Source organism: Colletotrichum higginsianum, chromosome 5 (genome assembly GCF_001672515.1).
Source record: "Colletotrichum higginsianum IMI 349063 chromosome 5, whole genome shotgun sequence".
In the NCBI taxonomy this organism is placed as follows: domain Eukaryota; kingdom Fungi; phylum Ascomycota; class Sordariomycetes; order Glomerellales; family Glomerellaceae; genus Colletotrichum; species Colletotrichum higginsianum.
In genome coordinates, this window is record NC_030958.1 from 1,879,738 (window position 1) to 1,901,083 (window position 21,346).

The 21,346-nt window shown below is 55.5% G+C and overlaps 4 protein-coding genes across 4 annotated transcripts; 1 reads left to right on the forward strand and 3 right to left on the reverse strand.

Annotated features, from left to right (window-relative positions):
- Nucleotides 1–531: 531 nt before the first annotated feature.
- CH63R_07496 (Coatomer subunit) lies at nt 532–2,337 on the reverse strand (the record flags this gene model as incomplete). Its single annotated transcript, XM_018302471.1, has 1 exon — nt 532–2,337. The coding sequence occupies one exon, from the start codon at nt 2,335–2,337 to the stop codon at nt 532–534; it is 1,806 nt and encodes a 601-aa protein (XP_018157249.1).
- Nucleotides 2,338–3,264: 927 nt separating this feature from the next.
- Nucleotides 3,265–3,597, reverse strand: CH63R_07497 (uncharacterized protein; the record flags this gene model as incomplete). The annotated part of the gene is made up of 1 exon (XM_018302472.1): nt 3,265–3,597. The coding sequence occupies one exon, from the start codon at nt 3,595–3,597 to the stop codon at nt 3,265–3,267; it is 333 nt and encodes a 110-aa protein (XP_018157250.1).
- A 2,621-nt stretch (nt 3,598–6,218) lies between these two features.
- Nucleotides 6,219–8,476, reverse strand: CH63R_07498 (pH-response regulator; the record flags this gene model as incomplete). Its single annotated transcript, XM_018302473.1, has 3 exons — nt 6,219–6,732; nt 6,789–8,220; nt 8,287–8,476. 3 exons carry the CDS (start codon nt 8,474–8,476, stop codon nt 6,219–6,221), a joined length of 2,136 nt encoding a protein of 711 aa, XP_018157251.1.
- Nucleotides 8,477–14,320: 5,844 nt separating this feature from the next.
- On the forward strand, nt 14,321–16,390 carry CH63R_07499 (ABC1 family protein; the record flags this gene model as incomplete). Its single annotated transcript, XM_018302474.1, has 1 exon — nt 14,321–16,390. The coding sequence occupies one exon, from the start codon at nt 14,321–14,323 to the stop codon at nt 16,388–16,390; it is 2,070 nt and encodes a 689-aa protein (XP_018157252.1).
- Between the last annotated feature and the right edge of the window lie 4,956 nt (nt 16,391–21,346).

Below are 21,346 nucleotides of genomic sequence, written 5' to 3' on the forward strand. Positions count from 1 at the left end.
ATTCATCGTCTCATCATTGAGATCCTCGGTGTCATTCCGTCCCCCTTGCGCTATATTCGCAAAGAACTAGCGTCTGTTTATGTCTGGCTCCGGAGCCAGGAACGTAGCATAAAAGGCCAAGTGCAATGAGTCGTGGTTTCTTGTTTGAAACGAACACCGACGTAAATATCATGCTTGCCTAGCTACTCATTAACATTGTCATCTGTAAAACGCGCATGACAAGAACACGTTTGAAGATACCTAAACTTTTGGGTGTCTATCTGAGAGTAATAAAGTGAAAAAGACTGATGGCCGTATCTCAGCCCCGGGATGCGGCCTGAATCTAGAAAACCCACTCTAACAACTTGCTTCTTCACGCCCCCCTCTAACCTGTGCTTAGGCGGCTGCTTCCTGCTTCAATATCCACCCCAATCTCAAGACTGCCCTCTAGGTAATCCACACACAGAGGGCCAAACAAGGTCCTCATCCAAGCAACGACGCTAACGAAGCCAATGTGATTGCAACCTCATCCCAATCCACGGTCCCAGATCTTCAACGTCCAAAGACTGACTTGCGTCCCTCCACAGAATCATCAACCTTGCATGCCTCGGGATCCTTCCATTGATTAAAGCGCTGGTTATCGTACTTTGCCTCGATATGATTCAGGAGGGACGAGACGCCCAGGGCGACCAAAGGCTCCGCTGCCTCCTTATTCGTCATGTTGCTGGCCTGTTGAATCGAAATTGGCCGATGATCAGCCTTTTCTGGCTTGGTCTTGGGCCGCCGGTCTCCAATGACACCGACTTGGCGCTTGAAAGTATTGAGTTCTGCATCCTTGACCACAGAATCCAACGACTTTCCAAGCTCGCCTGTACCCGCGTAGAACAACTGGTAGATTCTCTCGTTGCGTTGGCGGAGCTCGTCCTCCGCGATCGTCCACGTTCCCTTCGACAACCTACTGCGACCAGTCTTGGGGTAATCTGCTACCCATTTCTCGCCGAAGATAATAGGAATGTTGGTTTCTGGCTGACGAGACTTGTTCTTGTTAATATTGGCGTAGTGGACCGGACTGGTATCGGTGTGCTGGAAGCCCTTCTTCATGTTCACATCAGAAAGCTTTCCGGTATGGATGGGGTCCTGATAGAAATGGTCCGCATCGGGGGTCGAGTTGCACAGAAGCGAAGGCAGCCCGGCCATGAGATGATCAGGCGTTTCGGAGCCGGCGAGTCTCAGCGCGTCAAGCGATGTGGTATTGTGCATGCAGTGTGAAACAGGGCGAGAGTCACCCTTCACAGATTCATCGTAGAACGTGTCCGTTTTCGGACCGCCGTTGAGCGCCTTCATGGCGAAGTCGAAGGTTGATGTTCGATACTGGCGCTGACCAGGAGGGCCAGCAGTCAGGGGGCGAGGGGCACCCGGACCAGTCGCGAGAGTGGACTTGTAAGTCGTATGCGTGTTGGTTCTCTGAACGTTGTGAGCAGCGAGGAGGCCCGGGGGCGGCGTCACGCCGCTGTCTCGCCAGGACAGATTGAGGTCTCGAATCATTTTCTGCTCAGCCTGCATTTTGAGGATGGTGTTCGGATCAGTCTTGGCCAAGCGGAAGAGACCAGGGGAACTCGAGCCATCGGCTCCCATGTCGGATGCCTCGAAGGAATGGGCTCCGTAGAACGGAGTTGTCGTGCGACTGATGTTGCCGGTAGAGAGAGCGGGAGTGGCACCCGGTCGAGCACGAAGAAGCGTCTTCTGGGCCCTCTTCTGGTTCGGGTTGGGGTATGATGCCAAGTTCTGAAGACCTTTGACAGTGAAGTTTTTGAGAGGATTGTCGCCGGGGCCCTCGTCATCTTCAATGTCGCTCGACTCGGCATCGACAAGCCTGTCTACGGTAGACATGGGCATTGCACCACTTACTGGCGAGGCTTGATCGCCATTCATGGTGAATGACGGCACGCGAGAGGATGAAAGGCTTGAAAGGTCAGAGTCATACAGCGACTCGCGGCTGTGGTCGGTGACGGGGCTGACAGCACGATCGTAGTTTTGCTGAAGAGGCGAGTACTTGGGGATCTTATGGGGAAGTGGGCTGGGAGGTGTAGTGACGGTATTGTGTGACTTCAGAGGCAAGCTTGCGAGAACCGACTTGGGAAAGAGGGACAGCTCCGAGGCGGCAGCGCCGACGGGCGGCCACTTGAGGGTGCGGCCGCGACGAACGGGAGGCTGGAGCGGCTGAGAGTTGCTGGGGTTGTAGATGGTACCAGCCGTTGTGTAGGTTTGCTTAGGAACATCTTGATGGAAGGTGCTGACAGATTTCTGGGTATAGGTGGTCGTGCCCGTCGACGATGAGGAAGAAGATAGATGGTCCATGTTGAAGGCCGGAGGCATCCGCAATACTTGGAAGCATCCAACAGAAAATCGGGATCCCCTGATACTGATACGTGGTTGGCCAAAGACGAGCTGTTCTGTTGATCCAGTCAGAGATATGAATTGGACCAAGAGCATCCAAGGGCGTGCTGTGGTGGATGAAGGAACGACTGATGTTGAGTTGGCGGAAAGTGGTGTCCTGGAAAAAGGTGATGCCGGCTGCTTTGGATAGCTTCAGGTCATCTCGCCTGGAAGTCGAGATGGATATGAGAATGGGACAAGAACAAAGTGTCTGTTGACAGAAATTGCGAGTCGGGGAGTGGAGGATGTGATGGTTCAAAGAATAGAGAGTGTGTGAAGAGGGGGAGAAGACGGGGATGATGAAGAGTCAAGAGGAGGGGTCGGCGCATGTGGAAGGCAGAAATGCTGACGGAGGAAGGGTAGGACCGCAGGCTGGAGGCAAGATGGAAGGTGCGCGCGTGGGTTGTCTCCAAGACAGGAAGGCATAATTCAGGAGGGATGAGGCGGGTAGCCTAGTAGACGAGGCGAAGTGAAGCGACGGAAGGCGGACAGGCAGGTGCTTTCAGGTGCCCTCGCCAGCGAAGGCGGCTCCAGGCTCAACTTTCCTGTTACCTATCTTGCTCAACAGTGAACAGGTGAATGGTTCGATGAGACATGAAGCAGAGGTGAAAAATCGAACCAAAGCCAAAACATGGCTTCTTCCCTCTCCTCTCTCTACCTAATTTGTCAAATGGTTTATTTGGCAGCTGAAAAATACAAACGCAAGAACGTCAGACCGATGGAGAAATTACTGAACTTGTTGGCGCGAGAGACTTTTCCCAAGGAAAAGGGACCGAAAAGACCACGCTTCCTGGCCGAAATCAGACCAGGCAGGCGGGAAAGGCAACAGACGTACTATCGAAATGAATCTCAAAGACGAGCTCGGAGAATCTCCACAGCCCTCTCCAAGCACGCTGCGTAGACACCCTTCGAGAAACCCCTGATGCTGCACGTGTTGGAGTAACTGCCAGCTTTGGCGACGTCGATGTCCCCTTCAAGCATGGGGAGTGTCAGCGGCAGGGAGTCGAACACCCACGGATAATACAGGCACCACTGTATGCTCGTCGCGCCGGCTGTTGTGGGAGCATTTTCGGCTTCGTCGCAATGGGTACAGGTGAAGCAGACGACGTAGTGTTCTTGCATCTGGAGATTGAGCCGCTTGAACAGACTCGAAGGGTCTCGTGTAATACCCGTGGCGTACATCTTGGAGGACTAGGACGACGAAGAATAGATGACGGCGACTCGAACACAAGACTACTGTTGATAAATGTAGTGGATGATGCATAAGGGCACAGCGAAGACGGACCTGATAACCAACACTCTCCCTTCTCCGTTCACGACAACCAGAGAAGGGCCCTCTCTCTTATAACCAAACGGTCCTAAAGCATATCCTGACAACCCCTTTGGCCACTCATCCGGCCCGTCTTGTCTGGTTCGCCAATACATCCAGCAGAACACGTCAATCACCACAAACACATGCAATTCCTTCAACTCACCTATTTCCGTGAGTGAAAAAGAGATCCGATAGCACCACCGCCAATCGCTCCCTATCACCAACAACACAGATCTTGCCGCGCCTTACAAGCCTATAAGAACCTGAACCCAAAACGCTCCGTTGACCGAAACGTCCTCTGCAGCAGCCACAACCGCCGCCCATGCCAACGATGAAAGGCTCCCAAGCCCGGATTACACCGTCCCCGAACGCCCCCTGTTCTCTTCTCCTCGTATTCTAGTCCAGTAAGGGAACACTTCCAGCTCCAATGTCAAGCACGATCGGATCTCGAGTATCCAGCACCACATGCCATTCGTCTCAAATAGATGCCATGCCCACCGATCAACAGCCCAAACCGCTCTACTAACCGTGTTTACTTGACAACAACCGAACTCTACAAGCTGTTTGTTTACCCCACCTCCTACGCTAAACATTGCCTCAATATCTCGTCCTCAGAAAGTGTTCGCCATGGTCAAAGGATTGAGGTTGGTGGCTCTTCAAGGTTCTATCTTTAGGGTGACACGAGCCTCGTCATCCCAAAGGGTCTAGCTCTAGACCTTGATAACCGTGTGGATAAGGGGACTCCTGCCTCCGGGCTGAATTGACATGTTCAACCCCCCTCGCAGCTCCTGTGTTACACAGACTAAGGCCATCAGGGCAAACCGCTGGTTCCGCTTTGTGCTAGAACCTCTGAGGGGCCGTCGTTTAGTTACGCGACCAACGTACCTACCTGCCTCCGGTCGTCTTGGGCTGAGAGCGGTTTCGAACGTAGACATACTCTCAAAAGATCGAATCGGGAAAGCCAGCTAACTGGGCCCCGAGGGTCTCAAAGCTACGGACCACAATCTACCGAAGCAAATGATGTCCGAAATCAGACAGCAGCAGCCCAAGTACTTTATTGGTTAATCAAAGACCAGAGACGAAAGACCACAAGCAGAGGGAGGGGGGTCCGCGGATGTCATCCATCGAGACTAGTATCCCAGGCGTCCTCTCACACGCGTGAACCCCAGTTTAGCTACTCAGGCATCATTCTCGAAAGAGCCCACCCCCGCCAGAGCGCTCGTAGTCTCTTAAACTCTATCTCAGCTGCTTTCCGTAAGATGGACTGATGTGAAGATCTCGGGGGGTGGGGGGGGGGGGGGGTGACGCGAACACCCGGACGCTAAGTGAGTCGGTCCGTGATTGCCTCGCCAGCCCGATCAGCAAAGAAACAGCTTGCCAAGAATACCACTCTCCCTCTCTCGTCCCTCTGCAACTCATTGGCTGACTACTGCAACAGAACAGTCATGCTACGTCTGCTGCGGGGCGGCTCCAAACAGATGGCCCGCGCCGTGGCAGAACATGGTTGATGAGGTGTCTGCGAGTCGACCGCGATTCGTGGCACAAAAGGCACGAGGCGTAAGGAACGTTCAGATCTAACACCGTATTGGCAAAAGAGCAGCACAGTTTAAACGTTGTAAGCATAAGCTAGGCGCGATGCAAGTGTTGTGGTTTGGATGATCAGGGCTATCTGTCTTATTGTTCAGCTACCACCTATGTTGCTCTACCATCACACGCACCCGAGGCAGACGAATTGCGGTGTACATGTGTTAGCTTTCACAACGACGCCCATCGTTCCTCTTCTTGCACCGGAGGGGTCCATCCATGCTTTCCTCATCACATGCAAAACACTCGAAAGCCGATTCAAGAGTCCGGCCAACGATCCTGAAACCATATGCTGTAATCGTATTCCTCCCCTACAAGCCAGGTAACCGCCCATCAAAAGAAAAAGGCCAGAGGCAATCGTGACCAAATGGCCTGCAAATGCCTCAACAATATTCTATCATATCCCCCGCATGCGTCGTGTGGGGATCGATTAGCTTGAAACAAAGTAGGCCGGGAAATTTGGCCGCCCTTGTAGACAATGATGTCGGGAGAACCCGCCTACACAACCAATCCCTAACCACCTTGTGAAGAAAGGACCAAGTTTCGAAGTCAACAACTTGGAAGGAAATTTTGGGATACCCAAGGATAAAAGTCCGCTGTTTCAACTGCTTCAAAAACAAAGAAGCTTATGTTAGAAGAGAAATGCCCGTTTTAGAAAGAAAACACGAGTCCGGTGTATGTACTGGGCGGATGAGAACTGAATGTTGCTTGGGGTATCGGCTGAAGGACATGAGTGTAAACGTCATGAGCCCATGCTGAGACTCGTAATTGCGACTCGTAGTGTTGAAGGAAGGTCGAGAATGGAAATGCCAGGCATCCCTTGACTGGTATATATACGACGTGGCGAGTAGACCCGACGAGAATGAACCAATTATGGTCGAGCGAAAAAGGGATAAAGTTGTAGTGATTAAAAGCCTGGCGGGTACGCACTGCCGGGTATCATACCGTTGCCTCCCGTGCGAGATGGGGGTCCAAGGCGACTGCCGGGCAGCTCGAAGTCGGGGTTGTTGTTCAACAGAACGTCTTGCCGTTGCTGTTGAACCGGCCGACGCGGCGGCATCTGCTGACCAGATCCAGGCATCGGAGGGGCGGGGTTCCACCTTGGGTTTATCCCTCTCTGAGATATGGAGGTGAAATTGGACCGATCAGACTCGGCGCCAGGGCTACGTGCACCGGCATCCGCATGAGCGTCATCATACATGTTGGGCGCGGGTAGAGGTACCTGAAGGGCAGGCGGGGGGCCTGCTCTGGGAGCTGGAGCCGGTGCTGGCACGTCCGCGAAGCGCGGATCGACATCTTCGTAGTAGTCGCTGGCCGCCGGCGCAGGCGAGCTTCGGACGGGTAGCTCACTGTGTTGCAGCGGAGACGCCGTGCGTGATGAGCCTTGGTTGTTCCAGGCCTGACGAGGCGGTACGTATGCCCTAGAAATTACGCATTAGCATAAAGATAGATGTACGCAGGAATGAAGTGAACTCACTCGTCCGAGCTGTACCTGCTTCCCTCGCTCATGTACGTGTCATGCCGCAAGGGTTGAGACCTGTTTCCACCGTTTTGCTGCTGCTGGAGTCCAACCATGCCAGCGATATCGGCATCACTGTCCCGGAACTGGCCAAACCCTTGAGGCGGGAGGGCGGGACTTCCCGTTGCCGCATCCATCTCAACCGCTTGACCAACCATTGGCGGCGGTGTATTACCAGGGAGAGGCGGGGGTGATTCGGCTCGCGGCAAGCTCCCACGCTCCGGATTGTACGCCTCATAGCCTTGCTGCTGCGGGATGGATGGGAGAGAAGGGTTGGTGCTGTTGTTTGCACTGTTGTATCCAGGGGCCATGTCCATGGAGCGTTGCCCGTACGGCCCAACGGGAGGAGGGGGACCACCGTAGCCGTTGCCCGGGCTTGGTCTGCGGTCATATGGTCCTGGGCCACCAGGCCCAGGTTGGTAGCCAGGCGGAGGCGGCCGTCCGCCTCGCATGCCATTCGGTCCAAATCCGCCGCGAGGGGGCGGCCCATATCCGCCTCTACCACCAGGAGGGGGCCCACCGTAGCCTCCTCCTCGTCCCGGAGGGCCGTAGCCGCCTCTCCCCGGAGGTGGTGGGCCGTAATTGTTGTACCCACCCCTGCCATAACCACCACCGCCGCGTCCTCTAAATCCACCGGGGGGCATGCCGCCTCTACCTCTCATGCGCTCTTGAGAGGGTCCTCTCCTGGGACCGAACCCATCTTGTGGCGGCATTGGGTTTCCATACGGATCTCTGTTCGGCGGAACGGATCCAGACCGTGAGGGGGGTACATCTGTCGTAGCCACGATGCCTTGGGAGCCATTGGTGGGGCTTCTGGCCGTCAGGGGGATATGCTCATCGCTGATCTGGTCGTCCTTCTTCTGGGATTCGAATGAGGCAAACGTAGGCAGCTTATCGACGCCGTTTCCACCGCTTACAACGGGCATGGTCGGCTGTGAGCCGATGGATCCGGTGGTCTTGACTTGAGCCTCACGGTTGTAGTAGTTCTCTCCGCTCATCTCGGCATTTTCGGCGATCCTCTTCTTCCTGGCCTTTCTGCTGACCAGCATACGACGCATAGCGCAGGCCACGAGTCCACTCATTCCAACGAGAATCGTGGCGGCGAGGACGATGTATGAGCCCCAGGCCATATGAGGGACGAACAAGAGTACATCGACCAGGAAGGCCAAGAGACAGATGAGAAAGTCGATGAAGGAGAAGATGAAGACAGCGAGGAGGTAGCGAGCCGAATGCGAGGGTGAGTGAAGATGGGCAACGGCGGCCATGATAAGCATGATGAGCGTCGTAAGAGCGGCGATCGGGTGCACGATCAGAATGGCGGAGAGAGTGTTTCGAGCCGAGTCCGGTAGGTCAAAGGCACCCTTGTTGTCTGCAGCTGCAAACACTTTGGCTGGAAATGGTGTCAGTGGCGGTCATCTACAACGCTCTCAACAGAACACGACGGCAGCCGACTTACTAGTGTCATAGCCAATCTCAGGGCCTTCGCAAGTGCCATCCGCCTTGCAAACGCCAAAGACTCCAAAGCTGGCACCCTTGAAGCTGCCGAGTGGTATTTGCTTAATGACGGGTGTCGACAAGGTAGAAAGCAATAGCAGGGCGAAGGCTGCGAAGAGCAGCAACGACATGGGGGTCGCCGGTCGCAGCATGATGGCGGCCTGTCGTCGAAAGAAACCTGCTTCCAAAGAGATTTACGGAATGCCGGCGTCGTCAAGACGCGGCAAAGAGGGGGTGTGAGTTGCGCCCGAGGTGATCAGATATCGTCGCGAGAAGGATCGGAGTTGGCTACTGTAAGATGGAAACGTTGCACGGCATTGTCTGTTCGGCGGCGGTAGAAGAAATCAAGGTCGTCGAGAATAGCGACATGAATGAGGGTTGCCGAATAGTGTCGATCGGTGCGATGTGGTTCCCAAGTCTGACTCTCTTTCCAATCCTGCTTCTTTGCGTTCGAGTCTGGTTGAATCGATGTCCTGGCAGGTGTTCGTCGTGTACCTGAAACAATGTCGCAAGTAGCTGGTGATTCGGTCGAGGCTGTAAATCAAATCGGGTTGGACAAAGTAATGTGAGTCGTGAGAGTTTCAGCGGTATCCTAAATTCAGGGTGCATCCAACGTTGAGGGTCGAAATTCGAGGTTGAGGTTGAGGTTGTGCGAGGCAAACGGGATCGAGTTCCCTCGTGGTTCGACCTGGAGAAAGGAAGAGGGAGAAGGAGACAAAGGTACGCACGATCTGGGGAGTAAGACGATGTGGGCGGGCGAGAGTGGGCGACTCCCATGTGTGGAGGGAGAGATGAAGAAAAGTGGGCCGCGACCGTGGATGCAGCGAAAATGGGCAGTTTTGGGACCACAGAGCAGGGGAGCCAAAGGTATTTGGGGGGCAGTGGGGTGTGGGCCAGTCTGGGAACGGTGGTGTGAGTCGAGAAAGGCTGGAAAAGGAGCAGCATGGCGGCCCACGGGAAGCGGGAAGCGTTGCGTAGCTGACTGTGGCTGGGGGGAGCGCTGTGCTGCCATCAGCAAGTGCTGCACTGCAATCAGCCAGCCAGCTTAAATTAGCACTGCGTCGCTCTGTCTTTGCGGCTTGGGAATTCACTTGAGCAAGTTGCTGCGTGCGTGAATGAGTGAATAAGATGAGTTGTGACTGGAAGAAGCCTTGGTTTGGAATCGATTGTGCTGTGCCTTGAGAGCGAGATGCCGTCTAAGTTAGGCACTTGAGTGACTACCGCTTCTACCTAAGTATTCACATACGGATACCCTGGGGTATGATTCGAGACGCCCTGGTGCGGTGGGTGTAGGGGGAAAAGGTACGTACCCTCTGTCTAGTGTACATATTGTAGGTGCACAGCCCACCAGCACCTGGCAGGTAGGAGGTTGCAGGCACGAAGCAGCACGGATTGGCAGAGACCGAGAGCGATGGGCCAGGTCTTGGGAGGGAGACACAACCAAATGGGCCTGGAATGGCGACTGCCCGAGCGGGCTCTCTCTGCAGCAGCATATGTCATGCCCGCCAACTCGTCCATTTGGTTAAAATCTAGTTCCAGTTTTGTCCCTGCCGCCGACGTGCTGCACAAGTGTCACTGTCCTAATGGGCCATTATCGAGGGCTGCCATTCCACCTGCTGCTGGTATGTCATCTTAAGCGGCAGGTACCTGAGATACGTACCGGTCTTAGTATCGAGACGAGGTATTCTTTGTTCCTCCCAACATGATCTATTTCCCGCACCAGCTGGGATTCCTCGGCCGCGTGGCACTCCCAAAAGGATACCTTCCTCCGTGCTCATCCAGCCAGTACAATGCCCTTGTTCTTGGGGAAGTCGTTTCCGTCACCATGGACGGTACGCCGAATGCCACCATGGATATGTGCCTACCTGTACATTGGTTTCCAACGGTGTATCTTTTCGGAGTCTTCATTTTTTCACTTTCCGCACTGGCCACCTACGACGGCAGGTCGCGAACTCAAATCCTTCACACGTTGTCAACCTGCCGTCATCCAGCACACCGACCACCTATGGGAACGCTAAGTATTAATATCTCTGCAAGCATGCTGATGTAGACGGGACGAAAACATTCAAAATGGTTCTTGGTCTGCTCTACTTTAGCAGAGTCCGGTGCAGTCAGGCTCCCTCCAGCAGCAACACTGAAAACCGACAATCACAACAACAAAGGGGCCAATGTCGACCATGCCGTCTTTAATTTCCCAGATTGCGGCCGATATCACCCCAACAGATGAGAGTATGTAAGAAGAGGGGGGAGGAGACTCGATTCATCCCCGCCTAGTCAGGTCCCATCCATTCGACTTTTAGTCTGGCCCATCTAGAATCGAATGCACGCAATCGCGTGCTTTCACGGCGGGTTTTGTTTGTCGCTTAACACTCGACATTCCTTCCGTACGGCGCTGGCTGGGGCTTGAGCTCAGGGGATCCGGATACTGACTGGGCCCTCACGACACGTACAAAACGACCTCTACCCGATTCAGCAGGTCGTTGATACAACACTCACGAACCCGTTGGCCGGGTCCAACAAAGCTTAGCAGGAAGAGGATTGGAATGGCGGAGGAATGTACCGCGCCGACAGAGCCCCATCCATCCTCCTTATCATCCATCCTCTGCAATCCCCTCCCTCGCCAGTAGGCTGGCACAGCCCACCAATCACCATTGGATCCTGCCAGCCGACTATCAACGCTGAACACCCTGCACTTAGATAGGTAGGTAAAGTATCTTTCTATCTCATCGTGAGAGAAAATTCGCCAGTAATTATAGATAACCCGGCCGACCAACAAACGCAAAGGCATAATATCGTGAATTGACCGCCCCTCTTTTTGTACTGGAGATATGGAAACTTTGCTGGGTTCCGGGTTCCAGGGGCTTGCACAACGCCGTTGTCGGCCCTATCCCTACACTGCAATTTGCATGCAACCATTGTTGCGACTCTAGAGAACCGTGGATCAACTGCGTAGCAGATACAGGCGCCCAACACGCTTCTCCACGCCGACTCGCCGCGAATGGTTGTTTGCAAACGCCAATCATCATTACCTAGTGTACACCTGGATTTCGATCAGCCATTCATTCATTTGTTGTTTATCCCGATGTTCCAAGTTTTGGCTAATTGCAGTAAACGTTGAATTGGCGATCAGCAGAACTGGGAACAGAGGCTGAATGAAAGAAACATCGAACGCCACACTTTAGTTTACAATGTGTGGTTCCCCGACATCCTTCACTTGCCCGTTATCGTCTTCGAAAACCCAGGCGTGTCTCGGACGCTACAACCGCTACCCTGAGCTATTTCAGGACGTCTGCCGGTCCAAGCTGAGCCCTCAGTCCGTAGGCCGGACGAGCCACGGCCCTTAGGCGCACGTCAGAGGACCGAAACTCGTCGGAGAACTAGGGTGGGAATTGGTTCGCCTTCGAGGTGGCAGAAGCGAAGCCCAAAGCCTCTCCCGTCCTTCGAAGACCAATCGATGGCAAGCTCGCGGTACCCATCATTGTGGCTGTAGGCCTTGTTCAGACAACCACGGGTCTGAGGCAAAAGGCTCACATCTAGATTTGCTGACTACAGACAGGACAGGCGACTTTGCGACACGGGCGCCCTTCGCCGTCTCAGATTCTGACGCAAACATCAAGGTTGTTCCCCTGCGTCTCTTGTAAGCTTCCATGCCAACCCTTCCCACCCCCTTCCCACCAGTCCATTCGGCGAGCGGCTCCGGTTGATGCGGGACGTAACCGCCCACGCTATTCGCCATCATTGAACAAGAAGCGTGGTCACAGTGATACACCGCAACGTGCTCGAGGTGATAAAAGGCTGGCCAACCAACGGCTCTCTGTTCTGAGTCCCTCCGGCCGTTCCAGAACGTAGCCCGGGACTGTCGCCCAACAAGTGAGGCCACCTTGGCTTTCAAGACGTTCCGCAACCGAGGATCGGGGGGTTGTCCCAGGTCGACTCACATAAAAAGAGCCAAGGGCGACTGCTGTTCCGACGATGGACGACAGCCCTACACTTCTGCACTTTTTGTCCATGGTATGATGCCTGGTTACAGGTACTCTGGCTTTGCCGTGTGAGACTTGACCAAACAGCGCCAAGTAAAGTCAGTGACGGGAGGCCAAGAGCCACGGAAAGATCTAACACAGATTACATCGCCAAGGCCCCACCCCCCGGCTCTTGGTGAGGTTGTCAGGGAATTGGCTGACTACATACACGGTAAACAGCACTTGATTCTGCCTTCTTTACAGTGTCGAGACATGTCTCACTGCATGGGTAGTCGTGGCTCCTGCACGGCAGTCGAGTCCAGCCTAGTCGAATGTTCGCACCAGCAGGTGGGCAGACAGTCCATCCATCGAAACCACACTCTGAAGTTTGACTCTGGACCCTCAACCAAAAACACGCCTGCACGGAAGTGGCATACAGACCGTTGTTCAAGCTGGTAGATCCAAAGAAGCCTGGTCCGTCGTGAAAGCCGCCCAGCCCGCCGAGGCAAAAGTTCCCTGTGACTACCAGTAGGTATCTACCATGCCTCCATTCGTCACCCGGACCCCACAAACTCTCAACAGTCAGATCGATGTGTGCAGGGACGACGAGTTCATGCACTCGTCTTGCGCCAGGCCCTTGGAGCTCAAATCAAGACGTCACACTCGTCGACTGTCCCTCGTCATGCTTTATAAGTGCATGAGCAACCGGTCGACTCAAGCCTTCGCTGCTTCTGTCCCTGCTTCCCCTTCTGTTTTGCTGTTCCTTCGTCATAACACAATGCGCCCCCCCCCCCCCCCCTCCCCCCCCAAACTGGCAGAGCCGTAAGTACGGCAAGCGGTCAAGCTTTCCATGAAATCGGCCCACCGACCTCAGTTTTGTTTCACTTGATCTCAGGCACCGGACGCCGTCGATCCCTAATGCTTCAGAACCAGCACTTCAGACGGGAGCCCGACTGACCCTGTCAGCGAGCATCATGGCCCCGTGAGAGCCCTGTTGTTGAGCTTGAGCGCGCAGAGTGTCGGCATTGCATCGTACATGACTGAGGACGATGGGCAGGCAGGGTTGTACGTTACGCGTCTGCTTCGGGGTTCCTGATTGACTTGCTGGCAATGGCCAGAGAACCCCTCCATCGTCTGCCATCGCGCGTCTGACAGGTGCCTTCAGTATTAGCATTTGGGATTTGGACTTGTACCCATCATCGCGTTGAACTTTTGGGGATGCCATCGGAAGACTGTCAATTCCGGAATTGGCCAAGGTCCGAGTGGTCTCGGACTTAAGCAAGCTGTCAGTATCGATCTGACAGCCTAGAATACCCGGTGAGATGGCACGGGGAAGGAACGCGTTATCTACATGCCTGGCACTTTGCTTTCGAGCGTTGTGCAAGGGTTCAACTGAGAAAGGATGAATAGCACTGTGGCTCCGTAGGTTGCAAACGAGAATCAAGACCGCTTCTTGGCACTGGCTGCCAAACATGGTAACAAGGCTCGTGTTGGGTAGAGACCAGGAGGACAGCTCCAGAGATTGCAAGCAGTATTCCTCTCTGAATGTTTTTGTGTTTTTATTTTTTATTTTACAAAAAGGCCTCCAGATCCTGCCTAACAGCATTGAAAGAATCCGAGAACCCTCGGAGACCATGTGGCTCGCACGAATTCCGCGCCGAATCACGGGTCGTAGTCCAACACAAGGGCCGACCGAGGTAGGCTGGGGCGCATGCAACCGGCACCGATTGAAAATCGGGCGGGGGCCGGGGATAAGTGGAAGGGACTCTTCGGGGTTTTCTACAGTTCGCCCGACGGCCAAATTTCCCCCATGGACGGTGCGGTGGTGTGGGTGTGTGTGTGGCTTTTGCTGTCATCGTCATTGATCAGTGGCGCCTATCAACTCATCCAGCGTGCGCGAGCCTAATTGAATGACCTAAGGCTTGCAACCTTTTTTCCCCTCTGCTTCTGATTAACTTTCTCTCCCTACAAATCGAATCCCAAGGTGATGGTTCGCTTTCCACCTTATTTCCCTTCCATACGCAGCCATAGCCAGCTATGTTACGTCACAGCATAGCTGGTCTCTCCGCGAGAGCACCCGCACAGAAATGCTTTCTCTCCGCCTCCGCCGCTGCCGTAGCAGGACGTCAATCCCTCCGTAATTCGAAGACGATACCGACGATAACGACGATAACGACGACGACGACATCGCGACTCCTCTCGTATACACGGACGGCGCGCATACGTACCAGCAGCCACCGTCAGGCCCTCGTTCCCCCATCGCCCGCCTCCCTCGGCGCACCGCGCAAGGCGCGCACATACCCCCGCGGGAGCAAATGGCTGCGCCGGCTCCTCGTCCTCTCCGCCGTCGGCGGCTCCATCTACCTCTTCGACCGTCAAGTCTACGCCTCCGGGCTCGGCCGTACCCTCCGCACCTTCAGCATGGGCCTCGTGGTCGCCCTCGACTACAAGGTCAACTTCCGCCCGGAACCACTGACCGGCGGCTCCGTCCAGGACCTGCACCACCGTAACGCCGAGCGCTTGTTCGAGCTGCTGCGACACAACGGCGGGCTGTATCTCAAGATCGGCCAGGCCATCGCCATGCAGAGCGCTGTTCTGCCGCCCGAGTTCCAGAAGATGTTCTCGCGCATGTTTGACGACGCCCCGCAGGACGACTGGCGCGACGTTGAAGCCGTCATCCGCGAGGATTTTGGGGGCAGGAGCGTCGAAGAGGTCTTCGGCGTCAGCTTCCGCGGCGAGGAGGGCAAGGGCGTCATGGAGCGGCGCGCCCGGGCGAGTGCCAGCGTCGCGCAGGTGCACTGGGCCCGCCTCCCTGACGGCCGCGAGGTGGCCATCAAGATCCAGAAGCGCGAGATCGCCAAGCAGATCAGCTGGGATCTGTGGGCGTTCAAGACGGTCGCCTGGATCTACAGCAAATGGTTCGATCTGCCGCTGTACAGCCTCGTGCCCTTTATCACGGAGCGGCTGGAGCTCGAGACGGACTTTCTGAATGAGGCCAAGAACTCGGAGACGATGCGCGAGCTCATACAGTCGGAGAAGAGCCTGCGCGGCAGGGTCTACGTGCCCAAGGTCTACTCGGAGTTGTCGACGAGGCGCGTCATGGTGACGGAGTGGATCGAGGGCATCCGGCTGTGGGACAAGCAGGGCATCAACGGGCGCTGGATGGGCGGCTACGGCAACGGATCCCCCGGCGTCCAGGGCGCGAGCCTGCAGCCCCCGGACATGGCCACCGTCCGCCGCGAGCTCCGCGAGCGGCCTTACGCCGAGCAGATCAAGCCGGAACGAGCCGAGTGGAAGGGCCGACGCGGCCGCGGCGGCCTGGGCCTGTCGAGCAAGGAGGTCATGACGACCATGATCGACCTCTTCGCCGCCCAGATCTTCAAGTGGGGCGTCGTCCACTGCGACCCGCACCCGGGTAATATCTTTATCAGGCGGCTGCCCAACGGCCGCGCCGAGCTCGTGCTCATCGACCACGGGCTGTACGTGTACATGACGGACCGGTTCCGGCACCAGTACGGTGTCTTCTGGAAGGCCCTCATGACGTTCGACAATAAGACGATCGAGCGCGTCACCGAAGAGTGGGGCATCAAGGCGGCGGACCTCTTCGCGAGCGCGACGCTGCTGCGGCCGTACGAGGGCGGCGACGAGCGGACGCGCAACGGGCTGATGAAGGAGCTCGAGGGCAAGACGCCTGCCGAGCGGCACTATGAGATGCAGCAGCGCATGAAGCAGGGCATCCGCGAGATGCTCGCCGACGAGGAAAAGTGGCCCAAGGAGCTCGTCTTCATTGGCCGCAATATGCGCATCGTCCAAGGCAACAACCAGTACCTCGGCAGCCCTGTCAACCGTGTCAAGATGATGGGAGAGTGGGCGAGCCGCAGCCTGTTCGAGGACCCGAACCTGCCGTGGGCGAGCCGCGCCGGTAACGCGTGGCGGCATCTTCTGTTCAAGGGCGTGCTGGCGCTGACGGACATTGCCTTTTACTTCTTCAAACTTAAGCAGTGGCTCGGCGTCGGCGGCGGTATGGAAGACGAGATGGAGAAGAGGATGAAGGATATTGCGCAGGACTTCGGCGTCGAGCTGCAGCACGAGGTTTTTGAGGGGTAGGTTAGACCATGTGTAGATCCAGAGGCATGGGGAGAAGACAGCCAGATGGATGTACGTTTATAGAATCACGGTAGCCGGCGGTTTAGATGCGCGTTTTGCGGTTCGGGACTCGGTGCGAGTCTTATAGACGCTTACTTTTTATTGATACAGGAAAGATACCACTCATCTGTTAGATGCCGTTCGTCGGGGGGTTTTTTTTTTTTTGGTTGCCCTGTAGTCCCCATCATGTGCTTGACCGTACTGAGCCCCGTCAAAGAAGTCGACGCTCTCGGGAAACCGGCCCAGGAAGATGTGACCTGTCATGGTGAATGTTTGGCTGCGGTTGTGGCTGCGATTTCTTCTATATGTCGTGTTCTGGGCGAGAAACCGGCCACCACACGAGGCTCGGATGTACACATCTGAGACACCCTTGATGGTCAAGGTCTCGTCCTAGCCCTTGAGAGTGGGATTACTTCCTTCCCCAACAAAAAAAAAGTTTGAAGGCTCGCAAGACTTTACACCGTCTATCTGTAGCGAGACACTTGACGGCGTGTCTTGACCAGAGCATCAACCTCCCCAAGGCGGTGGCCGGCCGGAATTGTCATGGTTTTCGACCCGGCCTGCCGCTATTCCTTTCCTACTTGCCCGCCGTGCCTTTTTCTTTGGCACCTAAGAGGGCGTTTTGGTGCCCATATTATTGGTTCTCGCCCGTCGATTGTGTTTTTGATGGGCATAATCCTCCCAAGCCGGAGCTGGAAGAGAACGGCAACTGCCTGTAGGGCAGCAACGAGACCGAGCCAAATCCTCGTGCCCCGAAAACACTGGGGCACAGCCCTTGGTTCGCTCTTTAGGGGCAAGCAGCCGGGCTATCCTTTCACATAACGAAGGAACCTGCGGTCTGAACCGCTCTGTCGTCAACCCCTCCGTCGAGATTGCGCTTACACGCGGTATCGAGGCAGCCCACCCCTCTCGAGGGCTGACAAGGTCTCACAGCCCGTGTCCCGAGCCCTCTCTCTTGGACTCCATGTACCTGCCTTGGAGAATCGGTTCAGGGCCCCGTCTTCCTTGAAACTTCGAGCTCCTCTCACATGGGGAAACCAAAAACGGACGCAGTGATTCCTAAGCGGCGATGGGTAAGTATTGGTCCGAGGTGCGGGCTGCCCGGCTCTCTAGAGAACGTTGTAGACACGCTGTGCCTGCCATCCTCAGCCGCTAGCCAAGGAGCACACGATAGTAATACCAAATAACTCCCGCGCCAGAGGGAAAATGCATGTGTCGTGAGCCTCACGACGCCGCCCTAGTTTCCTAGTCTCAGACCAGGGCTTCTCCGAAACCGCAAAGACCGCCAAGATCACGGACCGATGCGACGCTTCGTGTCGTGATTCTTGAACCCGAGAGAAGAAACAGCCGGGAGGACCGTCACGAGACAAGAGAGGCAGAGAGAAAAGAGAAACTGAAGCACGAGGCAATGGCGTGGCATGCAATCATATATGTGCGAATGCACAGCGTAGTAGCATGCAGGTAAACGAGCCTGAATATAGCCCGGCGCTATTGCCCTGCGGCCTGGCAGCTGAATTCCCCTAGAAGCCCCGAGGCAGGGAGAGGGGGGGGAGGAGGAGGCTGCCCGAATACCATTTTCCCTCTTCTTTGCAATGCGTGAACATGATGTGGAATGCTTTCGCACCTCTTGCCGGAGCCTGGGGGAGTTACATTTGCAAGGCAGAAGGCCCAGACGACTGGCGGATACGGCTTGGGACAGGCGTCATGCCAGCAACTTCTATCCAAGGTACCCAGCAGAGCCGCATGGGCAAGCATCGCAGGCTTGTTCAGGTGTATAGGGCTGAGCAAACGTGAATATCCGCTGCCCAGGAAACCTTGCTGCGGACCACCCTGGCCACTTGCCAATTGGTAGGCACCGGCAGAGTGTTGATCCCGAGCGTGTATAGCCATCTTGTTGGCCAGCAGGTTCGCAGCTCAACACATCCCAGATCCAAGCCATAAGCAGCCGATAGTTTCTCGGCAGGCACGTTGATATGGCCAGTTGCCTCTCGTCAGGTGTCTACATTCCAAGCTGTTCATACAGGCCTAGGGAGGCCCGGAGATGAGATCCGCGTCCGCTGCGTTGGTTGGTGCTGCAAGTGCAGCACTGTCTGAAGAAGATGAGTTTATCTAGTCTCCCGGCTGTGGAAGCCCGGGCCGATACTGTATGGGAGCGGGAGAAGCAAAGAGCCGGCGGGCCGAGATGGATGCGGCCGAGCTCTGAATCCCCTAGGGCCGGAAGCGGTCTCCACAGCACTGTAGCTCACGGGATCTTCCCGGATCTTGTCAAATGAGACGCCAGGATTAATAGACAATGACGAACCCACCCGCTTCGCGCGACTCGACGAGCTGCACAGTAGGCCAAGTGGATATCAATTCTCACTTTTCGTCCATGTCTTGAACTGCATGAAGTTGAGTTAAGCTTGGGGGTTATAAGGGGATCAGAAAACCATGCGTTATGGGCCTGGTTCGGTTCGGAATGGATTCGGCGCCACTCAAGGAGAGACACCGGCGTCATGTCTCAGTCTCACAGCTTGATGGATAAGGTGAAGTGACGGTTTTGGGTGGGTAGCGTTAGCGAGCCAGAGCTCGGGGGCCAGAAGTTAGACTAGTAGGATAAGGGCATGCTGCGTGCGGGAAATGAAAAAGGAAAAAAAAAAAGAAGGGACCTGGGGCCCCTGGAATGCGGTTGTGTGTCGTTCCACATGCTAAGGCATTGTGAAATTGGAGTGCCGATCGATCTCGGACAATTTGGGAGGGTTTTTTTCTTTGGCTGAGATGGCATGAAAGAGCGCGTGGTTAACATGAAACAAGGGCCATTTCGGCGTCGGAGGCCCATAATTCATGAGGACAGGGGGGCGGGGCCGTGGATTGGGGGAGCGAGATTATCTCTTGGGTCCGGGGGCTTCAGCTCCCGAACAAGAGATGATGGAGAGTTTTGAGTATCTAGGACGAGTGCGTTGGTGAGGCCGTGAACCCCCTGATAGATGCAAGGCCCGACACAAAGAGAAGAGACTCGACGATACCAGCCAGTGGCAGTTGTGTGTGTTGCATTGCGAGAGATCTCTGCGATTCCGAGCGTAGGAATATCAGTCGCGTGGCACGTCCGTCGTCAATTTTCCGGTTGGCGTGGACAAGGTAAGCTGGCTAGGCCGCAAGGGCAAGGCCGTTTCCATCCGTGCCCACAAGCCCTGCAGTCCCCAGTCTAGCCAAGCGATTGCTGCCGTGTGCATTGTATGAGGAAAAAAAACAAGGAAAAAAGCGGAAAGGGCGGGCTACGAATACAGAGTACGCAAGCATCAATTACACGATGCAGCATGGCCGGCAGCGAGCGTTTTACGCGCACAAAAGGCGCCAAGACGCCGGCACTGTCTCTAATTCGACCTGTCGACGTTCACAGCTGGCGCATCTCGGGCTTTTGGGAGAGAAGCAGCGCGAAAGCCACGCGTGACAGACGCGCGGAAGCAACGAGTAAAGGGGACCAGTAGCCGTGCAGTAGCCGACCTAGGTAGGTAGGTAGGTAGGTAGGTAGGTAGACAGACTACCTAGTATAGCGGTCGATGATACTGATTGGGTCGGTGGGAAGACTTTGCAACGAGCTGGATGCAGTTTTAAGGGGTGCTGCCGCCTGAGGCAGCATATCGTCTTGCGGCTGCTTCAAGGAAGGCCCCTATTTCTCAGGGACTGCTTTGCTTGCGTCCTCTGTCGCATCTGAAATGCACATGCACACCCAAACTCTTCCGAAGAAGGAGAGCGAGCACAAACTACTCTGCGGTCGAGCGAGTGCCTCTCTTCCGCGCGCCTCGTGACAGTCAGACTCGAGAGCGACGTGATTCGATCGGTCGGTCGTGTCGGAGATGAGAGCGAAAAGGCTGGCTGATGGCAAACAAGTAAGCTCTTCTTCAGACGGATGATCTCCCTATATGCCTGGCCCCAGCATCATCTTTCTTATCGTCCTATGAGTTGGATGCGAATAAAAGCAAACGGGCCGTTGATTCTCGTAACGAGGGTTGGCAGTGGTGGCGAGACCCCTATGCACGAACACGGTGTAAAGACCACTGGGAATCGCCCACCTCTGTATAGAGCCCTCTGAACAGATTACACCTATTTACCTACCTTGAGCACTCACCGCCATGTGGCCCGGGGAACATCCGCTCGAGCACGACAGCATTCCGCATCTGCTGGACGACGTTCGACGGGCACCAACCATGGGTTGAACCAGATATGTTGGAGTTCCGGCTCGCAGACCAGTACTGGTGCAGCGTCCGGCCGAGAGGCGAACAGCCCAACTGTAGAGTTTAAACGGTGTTTCCAAGAGGGAGGACCCATTCCCTCGTGGGTGGTGGCGGTGGGTGGGCGAGACCATTTGGCCCTTGGGACCTGGGTGCTTGGGGCGCGCCCCCCTTGGGCCGGCTTGAAGTGGTCCCCATGGCGTAATTAGCTCTTATTAGTTGCTTTGGGGGCCTGGGTTAGCGAGCTGTTAGAGTCTGGCTGCGTTACACGCCATGCGGAGGTTGAGGATGGTTTTGGCTCCTCTTTTTTGCTCCTTACTCCTGACTTGGTAATGCACCCACCTTAGGTACCTACTCAGGTGGATAAGTAGGTACTTGCGTAGGTAGGTAGGCACCAAGTTGAAGGTCGGACGACGGGTACATCGACCTTGACCCATCTTAGCGTAGCCCCATCTGTACCTGCGTCGGGGGGATTTCTGGCTGCAGGCTGAGGGTGCGGTGCGGACTGCAGTTTCAAGCTGGCCAATCAGAGACCCGAACTGCAGTTGCTAACTTGCTTCACAGCACATCCCGACTAAGGCATGTATCGGCGTAACCCCCCTCCCAGCTCCCAAATTGGACGGGACATTGGATCCAGTAGCCCGAGGGGGGACGCTGAGGACGAGAGCATTCATCTGTTCCTTACTATCCGCGCTCTCTCTCTTTC